The sequence below is a fragment of the Haliotis rubra genome, unplaced genomic scaffold (genome assembly GCF_003918875.1).
Source record: "Haliotis rubra isolate DU_JTF1 unplaced genomic scaffold, ASM391887v1 Scf9, whole genome shotgun sequence".
Classification (NCBI taxonomy): domain Eukaryota; kingdom Metazoa; phylum Mollusca; class Gastropoda; order Lepetellida; family Haliotidae; genus Haliotis; species Haliotis rubra.
The window spans coordinates 1,454,036-1,481,560 of NW_025767634.1; the positions used below are offsets into that span (position 1 = coordinate 1,454,036).

The window sequence follows — 27,525 nt, forward strand, 5'->3', positions numbered from 1 at the left end:
AGTGGACCAAGTCTGCGAGTGATCAAAATCTTGCAATGTCACGAATATTGGTGAGTTTATACCAACTTGGACATGTCATAACTTTTCCCCGCCCTTTCCGGCATGATTGCTCTTCCATGCACTCCACAACGTTACTTTCTCGTTATACCCCGAGAATGGGAGAAGCCTCATGTCGTCAATGGCGGATGGCATTGTTTATCACCGGGCTCACAAAGGGTAATTCACATGATGGATCTAGCAGGTGATAGATGCAGATGATAGAGGAGAAGGCCCTTCACTTAAAAACAAGAAGCATTCATACGATAAAAATTGTTTGTGTTATTTTTTCAGCCGATATCCGTAAGTACCGCGAGAATAGAAAACGCCATCATACTAGTTGGTACTTATGCTCTACACAATTATTCATTTTGTTAATGTCCATACGTCTAGTTCATAATATCCCGTTTATATGTTGGGATATGTATGCACTTTCTTGCTTGCCATACATTGTGAAGTATTCTATATGCCCAGAATCCTCAGTCAAATGGTCACAGAAAAGCCGATCATCGTGCCATTCCAGAATCATTTGGTAAACAAGACGTGGACCACCCTGTTCACATAAGCTACACTAAACGCCACGTTTCATGTTTTAAGTTACCTATTGAGTGATATGCATAGTTTGGGAGACCTAAATTAGAACGTGATTTTAAAACGAACCAATGGAATCTCCTCTCTGCACATTTCACCAGTATTATGATTGCCAGTTAGCATCGTTCTGTGATTTATTGACTTGCACAAGTCTCTAAGGTAATAATTAATAGTTTGAATGATATTTTCTAAAAAAATATGAATAAAAAGAGCACATTGTCCATCCAACAGACTGTACTGTCTGCTTATCTACCCTTGCTTCTATAAATCATAGAATTACCATACATCCATTTGCTTAGCATTCAGTACAGCCTTGGCGCAATGCTAGGTGATTTAATTAAGTGTTTGGAATGTTTGGCTTCTTGTAACATGTAATGTAATCAAATGAATGCCAGTTTGCTTCACACATCAAGGGCCATGCTTTTTCTAAAAGACTTGTGTTTATCAGCTCCCTAGCATCGCCTATGTCGACGATAGGATCGGATCCATCATAATAAGAAATATTATCTAAAACACAAGTTTCAGCCAGAACTATATTTCATGTTATCGCTGTCCTTTTGACTAATCACAGGCCTCGTGATGTAATATATTCATACACACTGAAGAAAACCTGCTTCGTATACCCAGAAAGAGGTTATCATGCTTGACTGTTTTAGGTGTTTAGGATCCTAAAGGCTAAATATAACCTTTATTGCTGATATAGGATACCCCGCAAAGCTCGCTAAATATAAGAGCTATTCCTAATACAGAATGTTTATCATAACAAAACACATTCGCGTGAAAACCTCGATAGAATTTCGATGATACTTGGAAGTTAACGCGGTTTCCTCGTATAGTTTAGCAGGGGGAAATATCCAATGCATATTCGTTAAAAAACCGCTTTACAGCACAAATTTAAAGTACATGTACTTGACACCTGCTTGAAACTGATCATTTAAATCAAAATGTCAGCTTGGCGTGATTACAACCTGCGAGTTTGGTGGTACAAACCCCCCTCACGCCGGTAACATGTAATCGAGGTTGTGAGTATATAACCTTACGTGACTCGTCAGCCTATTTCTGTTCGGTCTCGTTATCAATTACCGTTTTGCACCAACGGAACTGCTCCGTACCGTCTCAGGGCGGGCTATGGAAATCGGAAACTTATTGCGAGGCTTCCGACACAAACGCTTGGTCTCTGGAACTGTATAATTTAGAAAAAAAACACACTAAAAAAACCCCGAGTTTTAAGACCCGTTGAAATTGAGACTTGCTCCTTTTAGCTTTATAATCTAAGGACGCCAGTCTATTATTTATATTTTTTAGAAATTATCATTTAAACTATTCATTATTACCTTAGAGACTTGTGCAAGTCTAAGTGACAGTCAGACGGATTAGACTGTTCCCTGTTCTTTGAACAACGACTACTTGAGATTGTAATTATTTGTTTGCTTGTTTTGTTTGTTTGTTTGTTGTTTAACGTCGCACTCAGCAATATTCCAGCTATACGGTGCCGTATGTAAAGAATCGAATCTGGACCAGACAACCCAGTGATCAACATCATGAGCATCGATCGACACAACTGGGATACGATGACATGTGTGAGTCAAGTCAGCGAGCCCTGACCACCCGATCCCGTTAGTCGCCTCTTACGACAAGCATGGGTTGCTGAAGACCAATTCTAACCCGGATCTTCACGGGGATGTAAATCTTCGACGTTTGTGTGATCCGTCGAAATATCGTCATTGTGACATATATTGCATGGAGACAGAGAAAGGGAATCAAGTAGAATTCTTTTTATGCCATTACACGGTGTTAGAAAGTATTTACGATTTCAACCATCTCAACAGGCCGTTGTTTAATCAGACTAAAGTACTTTCCAAGCGTGGGAACAACCTCTTGGCAAAGGGCGGGGTATTCTGCGATCACAAATTCTCACATAAGAGCTGTATAAATAAAAACATAATGATTCGCAAATTGGTACCCAATTGGTTCAAGTGTCCAGCTGACAGCTCGCTATGTATACTCACAAAGAAGCTGACAAATCTGCATATACTAAAGCTTTCAACTGTCACACTTAATTCTTGTCAACACCTCACAACATCTGGCCACAGGTTGTTCACATTGAAGTTGTATAACACAGAGGCCTAAACAGTCGCAATGTAGGCCAAACCTTGTACACGGCCGTGTGATGAGGTCAAGACTTATGACATGACATACTTCTGACATTGCGTAAGTACAGAGAAGTGACAAGTCGCTGGACGAGGGCAAACCTTATACTTTAATCCCATCTCATCGCGGCCCATGCTGGGGTGGGGTGAAATTTCCAGGAAAGCTTACGCTGTCAACTTAAAAAAACACATGTTGGGCCGGGGGGTTGAATTCTCAGCACGACTCATGTCATCGTTTCTGATGTGCTCTGACACACGGGCGTCAGATTTCATCACCGAGGTATTCTGAAACATGCGTTTACTCAATGACTCTTAATTCACACGGCACGTTATAACATCCATTTGGTGCTTTTGAAATAAAATACTGTTTCTGAAGAGCAATATTAATTTAGAACGATGATTGGGCTAATTATGAAATTAAGAAGTTATTGGAAGATTGTGTAGTGGTATTGTGAAGCAGTGCTTTGCGAACATTACTGTGAATACATTCATAACATGTACTATGCAAATCAACTCCGTTGTCCTGACAACGCCAGTCTGTAGGGGTGGTATACGACCAGAAGTGGGGTAAACACTCTACGATGACGTCAACAAATATAAAAAAACAAAGGGACGCAATTGGAGATTCATTAAACATATGTTATATTTGGGATCACAGATTCGAGTACTTTTGTTGGTTTAGTCCCATCCGGGATTCGAACCCACACCACCAGAGTCAGCTACCTAATCGTTATACATTAATGTATCTGAAGGAACACACTTCGTGTAAATATAACTCAAAATAGCTTGCAAGAGGGAAATTATGAAAGAACACTTTGTTTTAGATTGATTCATAAATAAAATAACATACTGAGTAATGCAGCGTTCGTCATATCACTTCTATAACTGATGACACTCTGTGCCCATTGCCAACTATATCACATTGCACTGGGTGGTGAAGCTAAGTGGCCCAAGTGCTTCCTCTCACTTTTTATCATCAGTGTTTAGTGCAATCTACGTCCACTTAGTTCAGCCGTGTAGAAACACAAGAATCGCAGTCAAGAACACGGTACCTGTGTTTGAAGACATTGTTGAGATTTAAAGAAACACGGCACTGATGGTTCACATAACTGTACACACAAAAACATACTGACCCATGTAACTACGAGAACTCGTAGCACAAATAGGTCAACCCTTTCTTTTGTTTGTGTACACCCACGTGTTTCTGCAGTTCAACACGCGTTAGATTACAACAACAGTTTAACACGAAGAACGCCGATTTCGAATTCAAGAACATACATCTCTATATGCATAGCAAAGTACAGTGAGGGTTTGCATCGGAGGTATGATAAAGGAAAATGTTCAATCTTACCGCGTGTACCGACGAGAGTCTTCCCAATGAGGCACCTCTGAGCAGATTCCCATTGGCTAAATATAGACTGAGAACACTTCCTGCGAACAGGAATTTGACATACCTCAAATCGCCGCTAGTTTTTTTCCGGGGATATAAACACGCTTAAGTCAAAGAGAAAGCCACATTCGCTTCCAGGCCAAACGAACTTGTAGAAGCTCAACCGCATCAAAGGTTTCACTATCCTTGTGTGAAAATGTCTGTCCGAAGCAAAAAGTTTACGAAAGGGCTAAAGTCGAAGCAGAGTTGAGCGTCCTATTACGCTGACGAAGAGGTTGGGCAAACACTCAAACTGTTAAGACGTTTAGGGGATAATGGATATGGTACGGCAAGGCGATAAAACTCGCCAGCAGCCTCACCAAGGCTATACATTCATACATTTATTCATTTATTACTGGGTGCGTTCTCTGGCGTTGCGGAGCGTAGAAACAACCCATCTGTTTAGATGATGCAGGATTACAAGATTTGATGTAACCGAAAAGAAAGAAATCCTCTGTATATATTTACATGCCAGGGAAACATAAAAATATACATCCAAGAGATACGAATTCATTTACGTGAAGTGTTGATTTCCGAAATAGTTTCAGAAACTAACTGAAGTTTAATGCATCGAGTGTTTAACTTTACCAAGCTACATATCATTGACATGTGAATGAGTTTGTTCTTAATTTAAGCTGCAAGTACACATTACACCATGCGCATGCGCAAAATTGGGGTTATAGATGACACCGCTTTAGAAGTTTCAAAATCGCCCGTTACACTGCCTATTTGGTAACGAGGGGTCATTGCTCACTTCGTCACGTCGAAGACCCGGGTTCGATTCCCTACATGGGTACAATGTTTGAAGCCCATTTCTGGTGTCTGGTGATATTGCTGGAATATTGCTAAAAGCGGCGTTAAACCAAAGCCACTCACTTACTCATTGCTCTCTTCAAACACGTATTGGTTTCTCGACAGGATACACATGTGGATCCTATCACAAAGAAGATCTATTTGCACTTGCAGAGTTTCACAAGTTTTAATTAAATGTGATACTATCAAAATGATAATTTTAAACTTGAATGAATATCTTAAAAATAAATAACGGAAATAACTACACATTATATTAAAAATGCCATTCTTACCTGCATGTGCAACAGAAGGTCATTCACCTGTCCCTGTTTGGCAAAATGTAGCACAATGTGTTTGAGTTCGAGGGTAAATGATATTGTCCTTCATGGCTAGGTACTTCGTGTGTCCACTTTGTTCAGTGTAACCTTCACCTATAGATACGCCTTGGGCAACTCTTGTTGGCAGCTGGGATTCATTTGATACTCCTCCGTCATCCAGGGTCAGACGAGGTTATCAGGTTGATCCATGTTAAGCAAAATCTGACAAGGACCTACAAGCGTTTGGGGGTGAAACAAAATCTTTGGAAGAGTATTTTGCCTAATCTGTTCTGGTGATGTGTTGTAGCTTATCGGGCATATGGACGGAGTTGGTGTTCTGATTTGTCAGCTGCCAACTGCTATGGATCGATTGTTTGATCGGTAATTATCAGTGTTATCAGTGCCATGACACAGCGAGAACAAACACAGTTATCAGTACTAGTTTACCCAGTCAGCTGTGATTTATTCACCCATGGAGATTCCGGGCAGGAATATAAGCCCAAACAACCTATATACTTGTCTCGACGCAATAGGTGACTTCACTGATTGAATGTCTATATGTCTATATGTCGTCTTATGTTGCGTGAATCGAGGCTCTCGTCAATCACGGGATTGTCTGGCATAGATTTATTATTGCCGTCATATCGCGTCAATATTGTGTTGTATTTAACGACAAAGAAAGAGAGAAAGGTAACTTATTTCGCACTTATAACTAACCTTATTTCAGGTTCAATATTCATTTTAATGTTCAAATATGCAGTTCAGTATATAATAAGCTCCATGCAGGAGATCAACTCGCTAAGCAGAGGCTCTGCTGTACACGACAAACCCATATTAACACAAAACCTCAGTGAATTAACAGTGAGTCTATTAGTCAGCCACAGAGTGTGTCTAATTCAGCAGTCAAAAGGGATTGCTTAGAAACAGTTGTGGAATGTTTACAGTGTCTGATCATGAGCGAGTTGGGTTTTAACGCCGCTTTTAGCAATATTCTGTTCTCCGACGTTTTAACGTTTTGGTGAAACCTATGGGCACGTGTATGGTGTTCATCCAGAACCAGTCAGCACGAACCGGAAGTCGAGCCATCACGGGTTTCTAGCGTGTTCAACTGAGAGGACAGGGACGCCTGTGGTCCCCAAAAGATTCACATCAACTACAGATGTACAGATATAGAACGCCAAACTAGAGCATTTGGACCTTATGTATTACTAGGGGTGGGTATTGCAGATAATTTTAATATTGCGATATATTGCGATGCGAAATCATATATTGCGATATGTATTGCAATATATTGCATGAAGTCTCTTTTAACAAAAAATGACTCATAATCGCGTTAATGCTTTATTATAAAGCAAAAACACAACAAATTCACAATGCTCGATTAAGCTTTAATAACAACTTTTAATCATGACAAAATAAAAACCGTGAACTTTTTCAACCCAAATGCTGCCATGCTTAAACCTTTGTCCTAGTATTTGTTCGTTGTTGGGTGTCACCATTTTACAACAATCGCATGACTTCCGGTGTGAAAAACGGATATATCCGAAGATTTCCGTGTGTTACAAAGTTTTTCTAACGCATGTCAAAATACCGGTTTTCAATCAGCGTATCGCAATACGTATCGTTTTGATGACTGAACCGGTAAATACCGGTAAACCGGTTATATTGCACAGCCTTATGTATTACACGAGAAGATGTCATGGTAGGAGTTGACCTCACAACATAACATATCCGAGTTCATGTGTAGAGATCACACCGTATTTAAAATGGTTTTAAAGTGAAGTAGATCCGACAGCCGTGCAATACGGAAATCGAACAGCAGTACGGAAGTCGCCTAAGCTGGCTGCATTGTATTACTATCCTAAGATTAAATGGGTGTTTAATAAATATAGTTCTTGAAATCCATTTAGAAGCTGGACGACATGAATACATGACACGTATTCATGTATTCATTTAATAAATATATATGAGGAAGGTCAGATGAACATATAGATTACAGAATGATCCGCGCATACACATTGAATTATACACAGCAGGACCATTATTATTAATCATACGGCAAATTACATTCAGAGGACTTGAGTACTCATACAAACATACTATGTTAGTGACAATGCATATTCCGCTGGAAACAATAGTAGATCACCTGAGCTGACATTCTTACAAGACACATACTATGTTTACTAGTGACAATGCATATTCCGTTTGACACAATTGTACCTCACCTGAGCTGGCATTCTTACAAGACACATACTATGTTAGTGACAATGCATATTCCATTTGACACAATAGTACCTCACCTGAGCTGACATTCTTACAAGACACATACTATGTTTACTAGTGACAATGCATATTCCGTTTGACACAATTGTACCTCACCTGAGCTGGCATTCTTACAAGACACATACTATGTTAGTGACAATGCATATTCCATTTGACACAATAGTACCTCACCTGAGCTGACATTCTTACAAGACACATACTATGTTAGTGACAATGCATATTCCGTTTGAAACAATAGTACCTCACCTGAGCTGACATTCTTACAAGATACATACTATGTTAGTGACAATGCATATTCCGCTGGAAACAATAGTACCTCACCTGAGCTGACATTCTTACAAGACACACATACTATGTTAGTGACAATGCATATTCCGTTTGACACAATAGTACCCTCACCTGAGCTGACATTCTTACAAGACACATACTATGACAATTAGTGACAATGCATATTCCATTTGAGTGACAATAGAAACAATACCTCACCTGAGCTGACATTCTTACAAGACACATACTATGTTAGTGACAATGCATATTCCGCTGGAAACAATAGTACATCACCTGAGCTGACATTCTTACAAGACACATACTATGTTAGTGACAATGCATATTCCATTTGACACAATAGTACCTCACCTGAGCTGACATTCTTACAAGATACATACTATGTTAGTGACAATGCATATTCCATTTGACACAATAGTACCTCACCTGAGCTGGCATTCTTACAAGACACATACTATGTTAGTGACAATGCATATTCCGCTGGAAACAATAGTACATCACCTGAGCTGACATTCTTACAAGACACATACTATGTTAGTGACAATGCATATTCCATTTGACACAATAGTACCTCACCTGAGCTGACATTCTTACAAGACACATACTATGTTAATGACAAATTGCATATTCCGTTGGACACAATAGAACCTCACCTGAGGTGACATTCACACAAGACACATACTATGTTAATGACAAATTGCATATTCCGTTAGACACAATCGAACCTCACCTGAGGTGACATTCTTACAAGACACATACTATGTTAATGACAAATTGCATATTCCATTAGGCACAATAGAACCTCACCTGAGGTGACATTCACACAAGACACATACTATGGTAATGACAATATTGCATCACCTGAGGTGACATTCACACAAGACATCTATATAACAGTAGTTGTGCATATTACGTAAGACGCAACAGTACCTCACCTGACTTGGTTATTCACACAAGACACATACTATGTTAGCAGCATGCATATTCCGCTGGACACAACATAATTAAGTGTTAACATAATGAATTCAAGTTAGTATTTCACGAAAAGATCTAAAACAATCATGAAGGTATGAAGGTCAAGGTCATACAAACTTGTAGATGTTACCCAAAATACAGCCATGCAGTTAAGATACAAAACAGTACACGTTGCCTACCTGCGTTAATAAACAGTGAGTTTGTCAGTTGGCCACAGAGTGATGTATGACTGACTTGTCCGTTTATATATACCTTCAGTAGCTACTTACACTATCACGATGAAGGTGCTTGTATAAGGAGAAATAACCATTAGGAATGAAATAAAACACTTAGTCTCCCTGTATGGTTTTATTGTACCATAAACAACGACCACGAGTAGCTTATTTCTTAACAACAGCATTATTTACAGCCTCTTTAAGATGTCAATAAAACTTAAAAGCTGTAAAAAATATATACCCGATTGTAATATTGATGACTCCCGAAATACAATCCCGATCTCGGCAACGCTGGCCACGTTCATTTAATGAACGGGGACTATAGGCATTGAGATGGGTGTTGAGTTTGTATTTACTCACAAACACCAACTGAGGGTTTACTCAGTTTTATTTTTGAAACTTCAGGATGATTAAGTTGCATTGTTGTGAATTATTGAAAGTTGCACTGTTGCGCATTATTGAAAGTTGCACTGTTGCGCATTATTGAAAGTTGCATTGTTGCGAATTATTGAAAGTTTCACTGTTGCACATTTTTGAAAGTTGTACATTGCGCATTATTGAAAGTTGTACTGTTGTACATTATTGAAAGTGGCACTGTTGCACATTATTGAAAGTGACACTGTTGCACATTATTGAAAATTGCACTGTTGCACATTATTGAAAGTCCTGAGTGAGTGAGTTTAGATTTACACCGCTTTAAGCAATATTCCAGCAATATCACAGGGGACACCAGAAATGGGCTAAAAACCGAAACATGAGTCTCATTAACCAGTTCAGACAATGACCTACTTTTCAGCCGATACGAATTTCCTCGTGTGAAAGTGAAAAGAGACACTACAGACAACTATGGTTACGCCGAATTCCACTTCCTTGTATCATAAGAAAATGGTATTTACAAATTGATTTTAGTTTTAAAGTTTTAAACAATAGTATTTCTATATGCTATGTCGAGGTTTAGGCAGCATGTCGTTAACTAAGACGTCACAGACTGCCCCTGTTCGAAGTGGTCGTACAATGATTCACAATTCATCTGGCTCACTGGTTACACCTGTTATGTGTTCTTTGCGCCTATTAAGTGTATTTTTGTAACGTGCAATGTGATTGATAAAATATCAAGTCCGTACCAGACCGCCAAACTTTTCTGGTAGCCGAGCCTCGTTTTGAGATTTCCGCGATTTCAAGATTTCCGTTTGTCAGAACACGCTGTACGACAGAGCACGCTGCACGACGTGTTTGCAAGGATTAGAAGGAGCGTAGTGTTGCAATATACAAGTGATTAGGCATATCAAATAATACTGATTAATATTTATAAATCCATTTGAATGAGTTGGTCTCAAAATTCTGGACTGGTTATTGTACTAAGTTGCGCAAAATGACGGAACCCAGTCAGCAGGAAACGAGACTGTTGTGCAATCAATGTTTTCACTTGAAACATTGTACCCATGTGGGAAATCGAACCCGGATCTTCGGCGTGACGAGCCAACGCTTTAACCATTAAGCTACCCCACCGCCCCCGTTTCGTTTCGAAGCCATTAAGTCAAGATCATGATTTCATTTAAAACCTTTCAGCCTTTGTACATATGATGGAGCTTCCTCAACAGATGCATCAACAGCTAATGGTCTATGCCACCTTTGCCCATGAAGAAACCTTCAGTTCTTGACTGAGTGGGTCCTGTGTATAAAACATGTTCAGGTACAGTGTTCACCTACTTCTCCAAAGTAAACTGTGTCTATAACAAGAGCGTCTCTGCTAAACGTCAAGACATATAACAGTAGAAAGAGAAACTGTGCCAGGTGGAAATTATCTTAACATTTCTTCCATTACACATTGCCCCATATCGCCCTCTCTTGGATACAATCGTTTGACCCTATTATCGGCGCTGCCCAACCATACTGGAGGGCTGCGCTCTCTAGGCCACACCAGAAGGATGGGGTAGCAACTTTTTCGCTGATCCTAGTTCAATTAATATACTTCACATGAGCAAAAGGTCGCCACAATAATCAGGTTTTTGGTGCTATTAATAAATGTTTCAACCAAGTTTGTTATTTTATGATACTATAGTTAAGATTAACCTCTTTGGCGCGTACTCGGGTTTCCTTTTTCAAGATTGTTATGGTCAGGAAATAAATTCCCCCGACAGATCAACATAACACAACCGTGTTGATAAGCTGTAATGGGAATACTGGCGGTGCCACTGACCGACAGTAGATCCAAGGGCGGTGCTGTTTAACCGATTGACCGACAGAATGTCTAAGAGAAGACTGATGCTTCGTCTTTGAATATATAAAATTTTGATAGAAACAAGTAATTTCTTTGAAATTTACAATTGAAAAGGAGACCACTGAGATGGTCTCAGAACCTGAGGAAATGTGGACTTGCCTCATATAGAGCTTCAGCACTACAAAAAGGGAAGATAATGCAGTTCTAGTACCTGTGAGACAAACTAGTCCAAGAGCGGGGCTGTTTAACCGATTGACCGACAGTAGGTACAAGAGCGGGCTGTTTATCAATATATAGTTCACTTGAATTACCATCAGTTGAATTTTTTCTCGAATAGAAATATAGTCTGTCTCACAGTCTCTCAACCGCATATTATTTTCCTTTCTGATGCTTTTAGCAACATTCTGGCAATATCACGGCGGGGGACACCAGAAATGGGCTTCACACATTGTACCCATGTGGGGAAGTGAACCCTGTTCTTCGGCATGACGAGCTAACTTTCTATGGTATTTGTAATATGTAACATGAGTATCTTCACAATGTTTCAAATACTGTCTGTACATATTCTAAGCCTGTGTCTGTTAAAGACAAGCTTCATGTGTCGTTTATCTGCGGTGCCTTTGCTTCTCTAGACCTATTACCAATTCTAGACAATAGATACATAAATTACCCAGTAATGTACCATGCACTTAATTCAGATCTGAACACTATAAGGTCAGAAGATACCTTTATCAAACACATTTTTCATAGGATTTCAAAGAGTTGTTAATTTAGCAAATGTCGTCAGTCACGTGACTGCAGGTATATCTTGTTCAATGTACGCAATTGTTCCATGGGCCACATGACCGAAATACTGAGTATACCTTTATGTTGTGTTCATTTGACTTCATTTATTGATATTAAGTGAGTGAGTGAGTTAAGATTTAACGTCACATCGGCAATATTTCAGCCATATCGTGACGAATTGATATTAAGCTAATGCTGAGTGGTTCGGTCAACCAAAGTCTAACTTGCAGGTTACCTCTGTTGTGTTCTTCAACCACGAGCATGCCAAACTAATGAGTCTTTAAAGGCATTAGTTTTGCTGATGAAAATGCCATTACCTCGGCAGACAAACAGATCACTGATCACGTAGTTGACGAAGCTGGAGTAGCCACTGTTGCCGCAACAGGGTTAGGGTGTACAGACGGTGAGGTGGACAATATGTTGACGCGTGCGTTGTTCAGCGTCGACAGTTTGGTGGCGAAAGCGTTATGGTATGGGGGAAGATCACATCTCATGGTCGGACACAACCTGTCATTGTCAAAGGCTGTCTGATAAGTCTGCGATACATCAGGGGCGGATATACAGCTTTTTGAGAAAGTGCGCGTGAGTACATTCTGGTACTCCCCTAGTCAGCTGTTTCTCCGCACCTGTCCCCATCTAGCACGTTTAGTGTCGTCTGTGTGTCGTCGTTGTCAAGCCTGCGTGAACGCCAATGGTGGACACACATGATACTGAATTTGTGAACTGACTATTGACACCAGATCTCTTCAAGGGCGTGTCACGACGCCTAGTGTCAAATCATGCATATTTCGATATTATCCTGTCAACAGTGATTAAAGAAAACACCACAAATCATGTTATTATCTTTTTGCATTTAAAAATGGCACAACATCAAATAATGCACAGTTGATTTATTCCAGTAGTATACTTGTAAGTCTCGGCTGGTCAGTACTTGGAACACTCCAGTCCGTTTGAGACAAAATTTTCGCGCTGTTCCTTTAGTAGCCAATGCGCCCTTGTAACAAACTGGGAAAACGCACAAATAAATGATGACAGTTTCTAAAACAACTTTTTTATTTTTGTGACACAAATTATGCAATTTTTTTCTAGAGTTGGTCTGTTGTGTTTAATGCAGTCCGCTTTGGTTTGATTCTTTTACGTCTATTTGTTTTTGTGTTAGATTGCAATTCATTGGTATCATTTTGTCTTAAACGGACTGCAAATACACGAATCCACGTCGGTAGGACAAGATCCAACCTTGATTTCAGTTGACAAACCGTTGGCTGTGACCTCATCACAGTCGTAAAATTCCAGCACCAGGCAACTCAATTTAATTTCACGCTCAAGTCATGTTTCAGACATAACGCGGTCACCGCCCCCACCAGTAATCCCTGTGAGGTGAATGTGTGTCACCGGGTTGCGTGTCCGGTTGGGGGCCTGCGTACTTAACATAGTCTGTCTCACAGTCCCTGAACCACATTATTTTCCCTACTGCCAAGCCCTCCCTGTAATGACAAAGCCCTAAATGAAGCAAGTCTAGATTTCCCCAGATTTAGGATCCCCCATCTAACCTGCTCCTTTTCAATCTAAATGGGTTTATTTGTTACTATCAAAATTTAAACCTTAGTCTAACTTTAACATTGCAGATGGTGCCTATGCTTAAATTTTCCATGACTTGCGAGAGTAATTAGTGGTCTAAGTTCGAAATCACGTGTGAATGATCGAACATGGTTTTGAAAAGAATTATTCATTATGATCAGTTTATAAGTTGGGCGAAAGGTGATTGTGTATTGCTTTATTCGGAATGGTGTTTAACTTCGTCCTGGGCCCACTTTATCTAAACGTTCTTATGGCTACGATGATCGTAACTCCCATACTCTAACATAGACAAAAGACTTTATTAGTGCTACGATGATCGTAACTCCCATACTCTAACATAGACTAAAGACTTTATTAGTGCTACGATGATCGTAACTCCCATACTCTCACATAGACTAAAGACTTTATTAGTGCCACGATGATCGTAACTCCCATTATCTAACATAGACTAAAGACTTTATTAGTGCTACGATGATCGTAACTCCCATTCTCTAACATAGACCTAAGACTTTATTAGTGCTACGATGATCGTAACTCCCATCCCATCACGCAACCCGGTGACACACATTTACCTCACAGGGTTTACTGGTAGGGGCGGTAACCGCGTTGTCTGAAACATGACATCAGCGTAAAATTAAATTGAGTAGCCTGGTGTTGGAATTTTACGGCTGTGATGAGGTCACAGCCAGCGGTTTGCCAACTGAGATCAAGGTTGGATCTTGTCCTACCGACGTGGATTCGTGTATTTAGTGTTCCAAGTACTGACCAGCCGAGACTTACAAGTATACTACTGGAATAAAGCAACTGTGTATTATTTGATGTTATGCCATTTTTAAATACAAAAAGATAATAACATGATTTGTGGTGTTTTCCTTAATCACTGTTTAACTGCTGACGGGATAATATCGAAATATGTATGATTTGACACTGGGCATCGTGACACACCCTTGTGTCAATAGTTAGTTCACAAATTCAGTATCATGTGTGTCCACCATTGGCGTTCATACAGGCTTGACAACGACGACGCACAGACGACACAAAGCGTGCTAGATAGGGGACAGGTGCGGAAAAACAGCTGGCCAGGGGAGTACCAGAATGTTCTGCTGTCTCAGGAAATCTCATATAACACTGTATTATCTGTGGACAGGCTTTGCCTTGATGATGCGTGAAGTTACGTCTGTGTCCTTGAATGAACGGCTGCACATGAGGAGCAATTATCTCATCCCTGTAGCGCAGACCTGTCAGATTGACAATGACAGGTTGCGTCCGACCATGAGATGTGATGTCTACCCATACCATGACGCCTTCTCCACCAAATTGTCGACGTTGAACAATACACGCGTCAACATATTGTCCGACTCACCGCCTGTACACCCTAACCCTGTTGCGGCAACAGTGGCTACTCCAGCTTCGTCAACTACGTGATCAGTGATCTGTTGGTCTGCCGAGGTAATGGCATTTTCATCAGCAAAACTAATGCCTTTAAAGACTCATTAGTTTGGCATGTTCGTGGTTGAAGAAAACAACTGTGGTAACCTGCAAGTTAGGCTTTGGCTGGCTGAACCACTCAGCATTAGCTTAATATCAATACATGAAGTCAAATGAACACAACATAAAGGTATACTCAGTATTTCGGTGTGGCCCATGGAACATCTGTGTACATTGAACAAAATGTAGCTGCAGTCACGTGACTGAGAACATTTGCTAAATTAACAACTCTTTGAAATCCTATGAAAAATGTGTTTGATAAAGGTATCTTCGGACCTTATAGTGTTCAGATCTGAATTAAGTGTATGGTACATTACTGGGTAATTTATGTATCTATTGTCTAGATGTGGTAATAGGTCTAGAGCAGCATAGGCAAGATAAACGACACATGAAGCTTGTCTTTAACAGACACAGGCTTAGAATATGTACAGACAATATTTGAAACATTGTGAAGAGACTTGAAGCAAGGCTAAACTGCAAAACATCCAGTCTGGACCAGACAATCCAGTGATTTAAACCAGGAGCAAAGATCAACACTCTTGGACACTATTGCAAGCTGTCACCATGAATGAGTGAGTGAGTTTAGTTTTACTCCGCTTTTAGCAGTTTTCCAGCAATATCACAGGGGGACCCAAAATGGGCTTCACACATTGTACCCATGAGGGGAATCGAACCCAGGTCTTCTGCAAGACGAGCAAACACTTTAACAACCAGGCTACCCCACCGACCCATGAGTGGGAGAATATGCTTCAATGCTGCATTTAGTAATATTCCAGCAATGGATGACACCAGAAATGAGTGAGTGAGTGAGTTTAGTTTTACGCCGCACTCAGCAATATTCCAGCTATATGGCGGCGGTCTGTAAATAATCAAGTCTGGACCAGACAATCCAGTGATCAACAGTATGGGACACCAGAAATAGCAATCACACATTGTGTCCTATGAGGGGAATTGAACCTGGACTTCCGAGTGACAAGTTACAGTTCTAAACTTGCCGATTTAACTAGGGCAACATCAACAGAAATATCAACAATATGGTTCAAATATAAAATTTATCCGTTCCCATGTATTCCATCAAAACAATCAATGAGGCAAAGCGACAATGAAAACAATTGTAACCATTTGGGATTACTACATGACAGTTATCAAGATCCCAATATGTCCTCATTACATTATAGTCAATACTGATGCTTAACTGTCAGTGTATCCTTCAGTTTTATTTCAGTTTCTCAAAATTCTTAATAAAGTTTATCTTAGTATATTAATTTGCAAGAAAAAATGATCAAGTAATGCTGTCTAACTTATTTTAAGTAACTCCTCAAATAACAATTTTAACAATTCTTTCATTTGAAACCTTTTTAAAAACTTATTGAATGTTCAAATATCTCTATGTGCATCTTCACATGAAAACAAGCTAACAATCCCCCCTGCCCACAAATGACAATCGGCTATCTTCCACTTTTCCTCTTAGGTTTGAAGCCAGCTTTCACCTTGCTTCCTTTCGATCCTGTTTTCTTCGACATTCCCATTTTCTTTGAGCGTCCCCATTTTCTTCCCTCCTGCCCCCTTGTTTGTCTTCCCGCCTGATCCTGTCTTCCCACCCGGTCCCGTCTTCCTCGGCATCATGTTCTTCTTCCGTCCCGGCTGACTCTCTTTCTTCGTACCCATCTTCTTCCGCATCTCCTTCCTCTTCTTCTGTTGTGCCACTTGTTGCTTCTTGCTGAAGCCAGGTGGAGCTACTTTCTTAGGTTTCAGCTTGCTGTCCTTTTTACCAGGACTCTTCTTCAGTTTCTTTGTGGGAACATCGGAACTGTCCAACCTCTTCCTCTTCTTGCCCTGGCTGGGGAACAGATCTGACAACAGATACAGGAGTAAGTGAATGGTGGGAAGGGGAGGGGATGTAGGCTGAGGCAATATATCAGGACACATAAAAATAAATTTTATTCGTTCAGGTCCCTCCTGTTTAGTGCCATCAAAAGTGAGTTGCGTTTTACGCTGCTTTTAGTATTCCAGCTGGGGACACCTGAAATGGGCTTCATACACTGTACTCATGTGGAGAATCGAACATGCATGCTCTAACCATTAGGCTACCACACTGCCCTTACATCCCAAATAAAACAAAATATTGATAATAATAATCAAGTGAAGGGCAGATCAGAGTGAAGCTGGCATATAAAGCCAGTTTCAATAATACTTTATTATCCAAAACTCTGTTCCACAGTAGATATTGCTTGTGTAAGATCAAGATAACCCACCTTTGTCAGGGTTGGCTCCAACCTCTTTCCTGTAGTGGGCAATATCATCATCGCTCTCATCATCTAAGGGAGATAATCAATGGCATGTAACAAACGGAAAACAAAATTGAAGTGTCTGAAAACTTCTCTTTCCATGCCAAAAATAGATACATATTATTACCTGACATATTATAATCATGACAAATATGATCAGATCAGTCAAGATATCATTGCCAAGGTAAATTAGAAAATTATTCAATTTGGATCATGGAAGTGGGTTCCAGATCTGACATGCTCTGTAAAACACAAAATTAAATTGGCCTGCCCATTTTTATTGTGACTGCAAAATACTGTCATGTCAGTCAATCTATTTCCCTTAGAAAATAACATAGCCTGTGGCCTCATAGTCTATCAGTGATATCGCCTTTTGCCACTAACTTTTTACATATATTTTTTCAGCATAAAACATTGTATAACTGATATTGGGTAACATTTCAAGCTATTTTCTGTAGCCTCAGCTGTCCTCAAAACACTGTATGTAATGTTTGTTCTCTGTAGGAAATATGCGATCTACAAAGTCACAGCATCTGACCTAGTAATGACCTGCAGAAATCCAGTACTGTATTGCGAATGATCTTTTAACAATGCCTGCATCACAATAAATCATAATTTATTACATTACAAGTTATACTGAAATAAAATATATGAATAATGACAAACTGTATAAGAACCAGGTTTTGCAGATTCCCCAGTATTTTCTCCTCTATATAGCAGAATGTGCGCGGTGCTTCAAGCTTATATGTTTCTCCCCAAAGATATGCTATTTTCACTGTCTAAAATTTAAAAACACATAATTCAAGTTAGGGCATGAGTGAGTATGATTTTACGCCGCGTTCAGCAATATTCCAGCAATATCATGGCGAGGGACACCAGAAATGGGCTTCACACATTGTACTCAAGTGGGGAATTGAACCCGGGTCTTCGGCATGACAAGTGAACACTTTAACCACTAGGCTATCCCAAAGCCCCTATTTCAAGTTAGTGATTAACACGCAAGAACGGAGAAACTATGAACTTTTCAAACAAACGTACTGTATCGTGATACAGATGAATGGCACCCATATTAACTGGATATGTATCGTATCACAGCTTCGTCATTAGTGGTGTTCCGATTAATTGAAATAATCGAACATTGGTCGCAGTGACCAAGTCACCAAACAATCATTCACATTTTCTCATAATCGAACACAAATGATTTTGTCACTATTGTTTTAGTGTTTGAAACACTTGGAGATGGAACATATCTTAGAAGTTGTCAGGGCCTGAAAACATGTTTAATTCTTAGAAAACTCACTTCACTTGTTGAAAAGTCATGACTGCATTTTTCTTGACTCAGGAAGTTTATGTTCATGATATATTAGTCATCACTGTAAGTAGCAAGTTGCATCATGTTATACATATCTGCAATAACAACCTGGATAGGAAAATCTGAAAAATGACGCTAACCCATTTTTAATGATGATTGTTTGTTGGTAATGAAACAATCATCAATTGTGAGATTTCAAAGAACTCACTATTTCAAAATTCAGGGCTGCGTTTGCTCAATTTAGATGTTTTTCACACCGGCTTTGAATTGAAACTGGCAGATATGCTAATGAAACTAAAGTTGATAGATAATGTCTTCTATGCAAAGAACGATATATTGAAGACGAACACCATTTTTTATTAGAATGTAATGTATACCAAGATCTGAGGTCTTTACTTTTGCCATGGAAATACTATTTGAATCCTACTGTACATAAATTTAACACGTTAATGTCACGAATAAATCCAGAAACTTAAAAAAATCTAGCAGTGTATGTATATAAAGCTATGCGTCTTAGACAGTCATTTGTTTAATTGTAACATAACCAAACCGTATGTTATTGTTTATATTGTACATTGTATATACTCTCTTATAGTCCATTGTAAATGTAGAATGGGCCTGTGGCTTCCAATACAAGAAATACAGATTGATTGATGTATGATAAGCATAGGTTGGTTAGACCAGGGATCAGAGCAGGGCCCCATTTCACAGGGCAATCTTAGTCTATGTTAAAGTATGGGAGTCACCTAAGTGCTATGATTGCTTTGTGAAATGTAAGGTGTGTATGTAATGCCATGTCATAAAACACTAACTGATAACTACAGTCTCACCACTGTTATAATGTCATAGCTTTTAACTCTCGATGAAATGTTTGAGCCAACTAATCTTGCACAAGGGGACACAACTCTCACCATTTTCCTTCATCTGCTCTGCTGCCTGTTTCCTCTTCATCCCTTCCACACTTTGTTTTACTTGTTCTGCCTTCAGCTTCTCCTTCTTCTTCACGTTCTGCATCTGCTTCGTTTGACGAGACTGCTTTAACTTTCTGCAAGGTCAAGGTCAGAATCAAGGAAAACTGTAAAATGTTCTAAGTAAAGCAGAATACAAGCACTACAAGATTTATGAACAAACATAGTATGATGAAAGGAGTGGGCATTTAAATAAAAATAACAATTCCAATATTATCACACCAGGGACACCAGAAATGGGGTTTACACTTTTACCCATGGGAATCAAACCTGAGAATTTCAGAGGCAAACACTCTGTCCACAAACTCTTCATCCCAATTATCTGAGCTACACACCAATAATATATGAAAAGTCCCATACACTGGAATGATACATATAATAAGTGTGATTTTACACCTTTGTCAGCAAAATTACAATATCACAACAGGGGGTATTAGAATTCAGCTTCAAATAATGCAGCAGTTTGGTGTATTAAACCCAGACCATTGGTTACGTTGGTGTATTGAGCGAAAACTTTAAACGTGGTTATGCTGCTATCCTGAAAACTATAAATTGGTAAATCTCAGACATACAATTTGAGCTCCTTCTTCTTCTTATCAGCCAGGAGGTCTTCAGGGGTCTTGTGGATGAAGCTGTGATGGATGACTGCTCCCTCGCACAGACCCTCCTCGATCTTCACCAGCTCCAGTGTCATGCGTGGACCAATCTCCTTCAGTCTGCACACATAGACGATAACAATATTGTTTGTTTGTTTGTAGCATGTTATAGGAGCACTTAACAATATTCCAGTCCTATAACTGCACCCTGTATAGAATCATTATAATAGCCAGAAAATCTGGTGAATTTGCAGCTTCAGGTGTTTTGAAATGAATTTGTAACGCAGCACTCGGTCATATTCCAGTGAGTGAGTGAGTGAGATAGATTTCGCTTTATTTATTATTTATTTCACAATATTCCAGCAATATCACGGCGGGGGAAACCAGAAATGGTCTTCACATATTGTACCCATGTTGGGAATCGAACCCGGGCCTAGGGCGTGATGAGCGAAGGTTTGAACCACTAGGTTACCCCACTGCCCCTCATATTCCAGCTATATGGTGGCGGTGTGTAAATAAGTCTTGATAAGACAATCCTGTGATCAAAGCATGAGCCTTGATCTACGCAGTTGGGATATGATGACATGTGTCAACCAAGTCAGCAAGTCTGACCACCCGATCCAGTTAGCATGGGTTACTCAAGACCAATTCTAACCCGTATCTTCATGGGTAAATTCAAAATGAAGCTCAGGTTGGGAAAAGGTCAAAGTTATTTGAAATGATAGAACGGATACACAGGACTAAATGAGTCAATGTTAGATACTGTTTTTGAGTACAAGTGTATTTAATTGTAAACTTTGCACATTATCTTAATTCAAAAGGGAAAAAGGAAGTCACTCCCATATTAGGTGTATAACACTGAGAGCTGATGATTCGACCACTGACTATATAAGTTATCACATCGTGTCGAGGGAAATACGGGGTTTTATCAGTCCCGAGTAAGCTTGTATACAACCTTACGAGGGACTGATAAAACCCTGTATTTCCCTCGACATGATGTGATAACGCATTTATCTAGCCGAATGTTTTGCTTCAATTTCATTCTCAATTGTTGTGGCAAAACGTTTCCTTGCTGCCATGTTGACAACAGCTGATCGATTGACCTCAATGCAGCGCACGTTACTAAAGGCTTGGCGATGCACGCTTTTCTCACTTTGCGTGGTCACCAAGGCGTGGCGGGATAATATTACTTTTGTACTCCGGATCGCGGATCGTGACGGGTGTACATGGTATTTTATCAGAGTCATGTGAACCAATCAAAACTCGACATTCTTACATGAGGCTGGATAATAATCTTTGTCATGACTGCTGAGACCTGTCACTTAAGTGCACACCTTTCTCAGAGATACGTTTCAGGAAAAGATGAGATACCTACAAGTGTATTGTCACACAACAGGTGATCTCGCCATGAATTAAGGCTAAACGCTTGATAATCAACAAGTCCTTCCATCCTCCTTTGTTGATGATATGTCTCCTGCTAGTCACTCACCTGATTGCACTCTGTCCAGCCTTGAGGTTCCCACGGCCATGTAGCTGTTGTGGAAGTGTTACTTCATTGTGTGGACCATCCTGTTCACCTTCACTCTCAGACAAGTTACCTCCCCTGAATCACAATTCCATAAGAGTCAGTGAATAAGGTTACTGTTCATGATATGATAAACATGCTAATTGTGCCAAGATGCTGAATTTATAACCAAAGTGTTCAGGTTCATGTATTTCTTAATTTGCTAATTAATCACCCAAACACTCCATAAGTCGAAACAAAAAGCTATTTGGCATTTATAGCTAGCATTCTATATTCAAGCTAGTCTGGGATAATGAGACTACTAAATTGTGCTGACAACAAAGGGAAGTCCAATGACAGCAGTCATCACTGACTTGTATCATTTGATGGATATAATTCTCAACTAGTTGTCAGTGCTTCTCTTTTGCTATAAATTGAACATTATTGAAATGGACAGAAAATGTCAACACATTAAAAAGTAAAAGGGACCACAATTATCAATGTCACAGGCTGATCTTGTGAGATGGTGACAGCTGGACTATTTCAATTGGATGTGTTGTGAATATGATTACACAATGCCATTTAGAAAGTGTTATATTTGGGATAACACTTTCTTAGTAAAGTACAAATTCTAGTACTTTTTTGAGTTGAACCCATCTGGGATTCGAACCCACACCCTCAGAGTCAGGCTCCTAATCGCCAGCACACAAAGTCAGCCGCCTAACCCGCTCAGCCCTGCGACTTTCACAAAAATAACATGTTACATTTGATCACTTTCTAAATGGAATTGTGTAATCATAGCTTTCGGCCGTGGGAGCCGTGCCTATTAACACTTATCAGAGGGGTACACAAAGTCCGCAGTCTAGACTACCAGTTGTCCGACTTTCATTTTTGTGGAAGTCGTGGTGGCTGAGCGGGTTATGGTTCAACTAAGAAAAGTACTAGAATTCGTACTTTACTAAGAAAGTGTAATCCCAAATATAACATGTTACGTTTTGTGAATACTTGATTAATTATGAACCAATGTCAGTTCCAATGAAACATAGATGGCATTTGTTGCCATGGTTTCAAGAACTAAGTTTTTAAAACTACAAAGAGTGTCTATAGAAAGGGACAGAAGCCAGAAATGAGAGGTACAGGCACTGAATTCCTCACCTTTCAATGAATTCACTGATATCATTGTACTTGCCGAGATCGGGAAGTTGTGTTTTGGTTAGTTTCTTGACACCTTTAGTCAACCCAACAGGGGTCAGGCTGATTGTACTGGAAGAAAGGGAATAGCATTCTTCACTTTCAGTAACAATTTCATCATTTTGCATGCACCATTACATTTTGAACACAAAACCTTTGTCATTACAACAGAGACTACGATAGTAATCATGCTAATTAAGTCAGCTGTGTTTCAGAGTGAATGAGTTTAGTTTTACGCCACTTTAGCATTATTCCAGCAATATGATGGTGGGGGACACCAAAAATGGGCCCCACACATTGTGCCCATGTGGGGAATCGAACCCTGTTCTTCGGCATGACGAGCAAACGCTTTAACCACTATGCTACCCAACTGCCTCTGTGTTTCAGAGATGTGCTATGGTCCCTGGCCTGGTAGCGATTTGCAGACATGTCTAGATCGTGTACATGTCATAGTTAGTGCCATGTGGGAAATAACTGGTGCTTTTGGGGAAATAACTGGTGTCTGGTATGAAATAACAATAGTTCTGTGGAAAGTAACTAGCTCCTTGTTGAAAATATTTACAGCCTTGTTGGAATTGACTAGTGCCTATACATGTAGGTACACGGACTGCCAGTTTCCCCAGCATAGTCTACTTCTTCACATCCCTCTCAATTACTCCAATGCCACATCAGTTAGATAGTAAAGTCCAAAACTTAAGCAAGTTGTAAATTTTGACTACAAATATGTGATTCAAATGAACAGTTCTCTTCAGTTAACCGTTTCCTATCAAAAGCAAACACAACAATTTGGGTGTATGACATTGAGCAAAGTAGGAGGTATGATACTTACTAATGCCGGAAATCGATGAGTTTTGTTTCTGGGTTGTAGCTCACCAACACACACCTCTTGATGTTATTCAAATTTACCTGCATCATACAATAATGACAATGTATTACTGAATCATTGAAAGTATGAACACCCTGAATATGAATGCTACTCCCTTCAACCCAAACCACAGAGGTGATTTTTAAGCTATATATTTAGCATATTCAAACATGACTCAAAACCAATCAGTGCTGACGTACATGTCATGTATTTATTTATTGATTACAGTACAATTAATAATTGTCTTGAATATCAGTTATGGATGGACAACCTGCAATTAATTATGACATTAACCACTACCATAACTTCACTGTGTATAGTGAGTGAGTGAGTGAGTATGTTTTTAAGCTGCTTTTAGCAATATTCCAGCAACATCATGGAGGGGGCTTCACACATTGTACCCATGTGGGGCACTCTTTATACATCAGTATGCCTTATCATGCATATGACTGAAACATTGAATCAAAACCACAATACCTTATTAACATTGATGGAAGGGAACAGATTCTGGAACATTGTTGTTATGAGTTGAGTGCTTTTCTCGTCGCCTGTAAATCCATTCATCACCAACAATGGATGGTGGTTGAACACTTTCCCACTTAAATCTGGCTTCTTCTGAGCAGATAACACATCCTTGCTCAAACAGAACTCTCTCACTTGAAACGTCAATGTAGGGCCCCTGGGGACACGCCCTATTCTCAGTTGAATATGTTTGTCCGTTTTGGAGAGAATTAAAAAGTGAGAAATGTTCAACAAACCAGCCACACTCACAAAGTCTTTCAAAACGTTGTTTTTACGAACCTGCAACGAAAATTATCACCATGATGCGAGTTTTTGCTAATAATTCATTAATAAAATTGAAAGAGGATCTTATCATACTTACAAGGATAAGGTGATCATAAAATATTGCAAAAGATTCTAGACAAATTTATCATGCTCAAGCATGGAGTTTATTAGCAGACATTTTATCAACAAGAAAACTTTGGCAGTAACAATTTAAGAGATGTTTAAGTGACAAAATTTATAATAAACTGTTTAATCAACACAGGCATATTTAAAATAAAATGAACAATGCGGATTTCAATTCATTGCATTTATTACATCTTACATCCAACTACCTCCCTTACATACAAAAAGATCTTTAATAGGTGAAGAGCTCAGTAGCCTCTTTATCATGTTCAGGTCACATGGTCGTTGAACTGTTGTGATAAACCATCATGTCGGGACAGCTTCCTTCCCATTATTGCAGTAAACATATTATTGAGCACCATGCATTTAAGCATTCAGATAATCATAACTAAGCAACTAACATAGCAGAAATGTTCAGATGACGTGAATCAATTATGAAATGTTGTGAACAATTCTTTAAAAATAACAGAAAATGAGAAACAAAAGAAGTTTATTGATAGATCTGATCAACAATGCTTTATTAATTCCTCTAAATGAGACCCACCTGAAGTTTACTGGCTGTATAGGGCTCCATCACTTGCCTCAGGTTTTGTATCAACATCCTCACTGTCACACCCACCTTCCCTCTGTGAAACACGAAGGAGTGAGGAGCAGTTTTATAAACTGCATCTTGTGTCTCTTCATGAATGGCTTGTGTCTTCCGAGAATTGCCGTGCTGAAAAATATGATAAACATTAAAACTTTAATGAAAGCTTATCATGCTTCAGGTTATTCATGCACGGGGCGGTGGGGTAGCCTAAAGGTTAAAGCATTCGCTTGTCACATCGAAGACACAATTCGATTCTCCACATGGGTACAATGTGTGAAGCCCTTTTCTGTTGTCCCCTGCTGTGATATTGCTGGAATATTGCTCAAAAACAACGTAAAACTAAACTCATTCATTTATTATTCACACACACATGGCTCTGGGTTTCTTGTGGGGCTCTCTTGTCGGCTTTAGTCATAATAGCAATCAAAATAAATCATCATGTGACACACAAACACCACAGATAACAAAACACAAGGATGTTCATAACTTTGAGGATACTGAGGAGATGAAAAGGAATGGGTATTGTGGTTGACACGTTGTATTATATTACAGGTATATATAAACATAAAGCATATAAAAATTTCAGTGGACCACAGTAACCTGAAAACGGTGAAGTCATGGTTAGTTGCTAGTGATACAGGTTTCACTTTCAGTACATGCTACTGAACGTAGTTAGTTGACCACACAAGACGTTTCCATACTTTTCGGCTTGAAGTATCTTTTCAGGTACCGGTAACAAAAATGTCAGGTTGGGGAAACCTACCGATCGGCCTATAATAGGCTAAACGGGATATTATAGGCTGTTCTGCCTATTTTGCTATAGGCCGATCGGTCTATATTTGAACATTTTTCTAATTATTTAAAAAACTATCAGTTTCTGCACAAAATGGTTTTATAGATCATAGAATTAATGGACCACCTCAGCTTGAAAAAAAAGGTTTTTGGACAAAATGGAAATTGATACCATGTTCAGGAAAAGATGTTTCATTAAGAACACAATTTTGCATAGATATTTATGTCATTAATTTTCAGTGAAAATTGTCAAAAAATATTATAGAGTTATAATTTAATTAGTAATTTCCAAACTCCTTTATTATGTGATGAAAATTCGCAAAAGGGTTTGAATGAAAGCCTTAGGACATCAAAACTTGAATGATGTTAATATCCTCGTGCGGAAATGCACCACTTTAAATTTATTTGATAAATAACATAATTATGGCCGATCGGCCAATAGCAAATAAGGCAGAACGGCCTATAATATCCCGTTTGGCCTATTTATAGGCCGATCGTAGGTTTCCCCAACCTGAATGTAACAACCTGGCAGAGAGCCGCGATGTAAACCGCAGAGCCCCCTTCCCCAACAACAAAGAAAAAACAGCTTTGTAAAGCAAGCAACGTTGCTTTATAAGATACTTCAAACCTTAATTTAACCCTGTCTTCGTTGGTATGGCACCACAACTTCTAAACGTCACCAAATATTACACTTTTACAGACTATCGTCTGCACAGAACAACTACATGTAGATGCAATTGGACAATTGCTAACGGTTTCGTGAAACCGGCGTGCCCCTCAATCGCCACGTTTATTTCCCATATGGATTCTTCGTGAGACCGTACCTTTCTCTTTCTTCCCATGATGAGAAATGACTTGGCTTGTGCCTAATGTGAATGTCAACAATCAAAACAACGACCACATGGCAGACATAGTGGTCCGGACCGGAAGTAATGCCTCGGAAATGCACAGTGCGCATGACAATTACAATCGGAACACTCCATAGCGACCGTTAAACTCGATTCGATAGACGAGGCAGTTCATATTCGACAACACTCGGCTTCTTCCGCCACCTTTAGCGCACTTTCTTGTTATGAATGAATGAATGAATGAATGAATATTTTAAGGGACAGAGTTATTTTGGATTTCTGACAATGTAAGCCGTATTTATTTTTCATAATGTCTTTTACTATTTAAAAAATTCCTTAAGGTGTTATGTTGCATTAAATGTAAAATGATGGCAATGGCAGATGGACGGATTTTGACAGCTTTAAATGGACAGTAGCCACACAAACAGGCTATACTGCAACAAGCTACATTACATTACTATTAACAGATTATACAATGTTATCAGTACGAGGTTTCTGTTTCTGTAAGAAAAATATG

General features: G+C 39.4%; 2 protein-coding genes and 1 long non-coding RNA gene across 3 annotated transcripts in view; 1 reads left to right on the forward strand and 2 right to left on the reverse strand.

Annotated features, from left to right (window-relative positions):
• LOC124263826 (sodium-coupled monocarboxylate transporter 1-like) overlaps positions 1 to 4,417 on the reverse strand; it is a 30,182-nt gene extending 25,765 nt beyond the window's left edge. Inside the window, exon 1 of the mRNA XM_046698551.1 lies at positions 4,129 to 4,417. The gene's annotated coding sequence lies outside the window, so the exon portion shown is untranslated. The remainder of the gene's footprint in view (positions 1 to 4,128) is intronic.
• On the forward strand, positions 401 to 19,182 carry LOC124263828. The gene is made up of 3 exons (XR_006894964.1): positions 401 to 415; positions 3,213 to 3,217; positions 18,939 to 19,182. It is a non-coding gene; the product is annotated as an uncharacterized LOC124263828 (long non-coding RNA).
• On the reverse strand, positions 16,185 to 27,104 carry LOC124263827 (suppressor of SWI4 1 homolog). The gene is made up of 10 exons (XM_046698552.1): positions 26,985 to 27,104; positions 25,324 to 25,494; positions 24,348 to 24,671; positions 23,835 to 23,911; positions 22,970 to 23,077; positions 21,800 to 21,913; positions 20,287 to 20,430; positions 19,658 to 19,791; positions 17,402 to 17,464; positions 16,185 to 16,999 (listed from the first exon to the last, which is right to left on the reverse strand). The coding sequence occupies exons 1-10, from the start codon at positions 27,000 to 27,002 to the stop codon at positions 16,614 to 16,616; spliced, it is 1,539 nt and encodes a 512-aa protein (XP_046554508.1). The 5' UTR covers positions 27,003 to 27,104; the 3' UTR covers positions 16,185 to 16,613.
• Between the last annotated feature and the right edge of the window lie 421 nt (positions 27,105 to 27,525).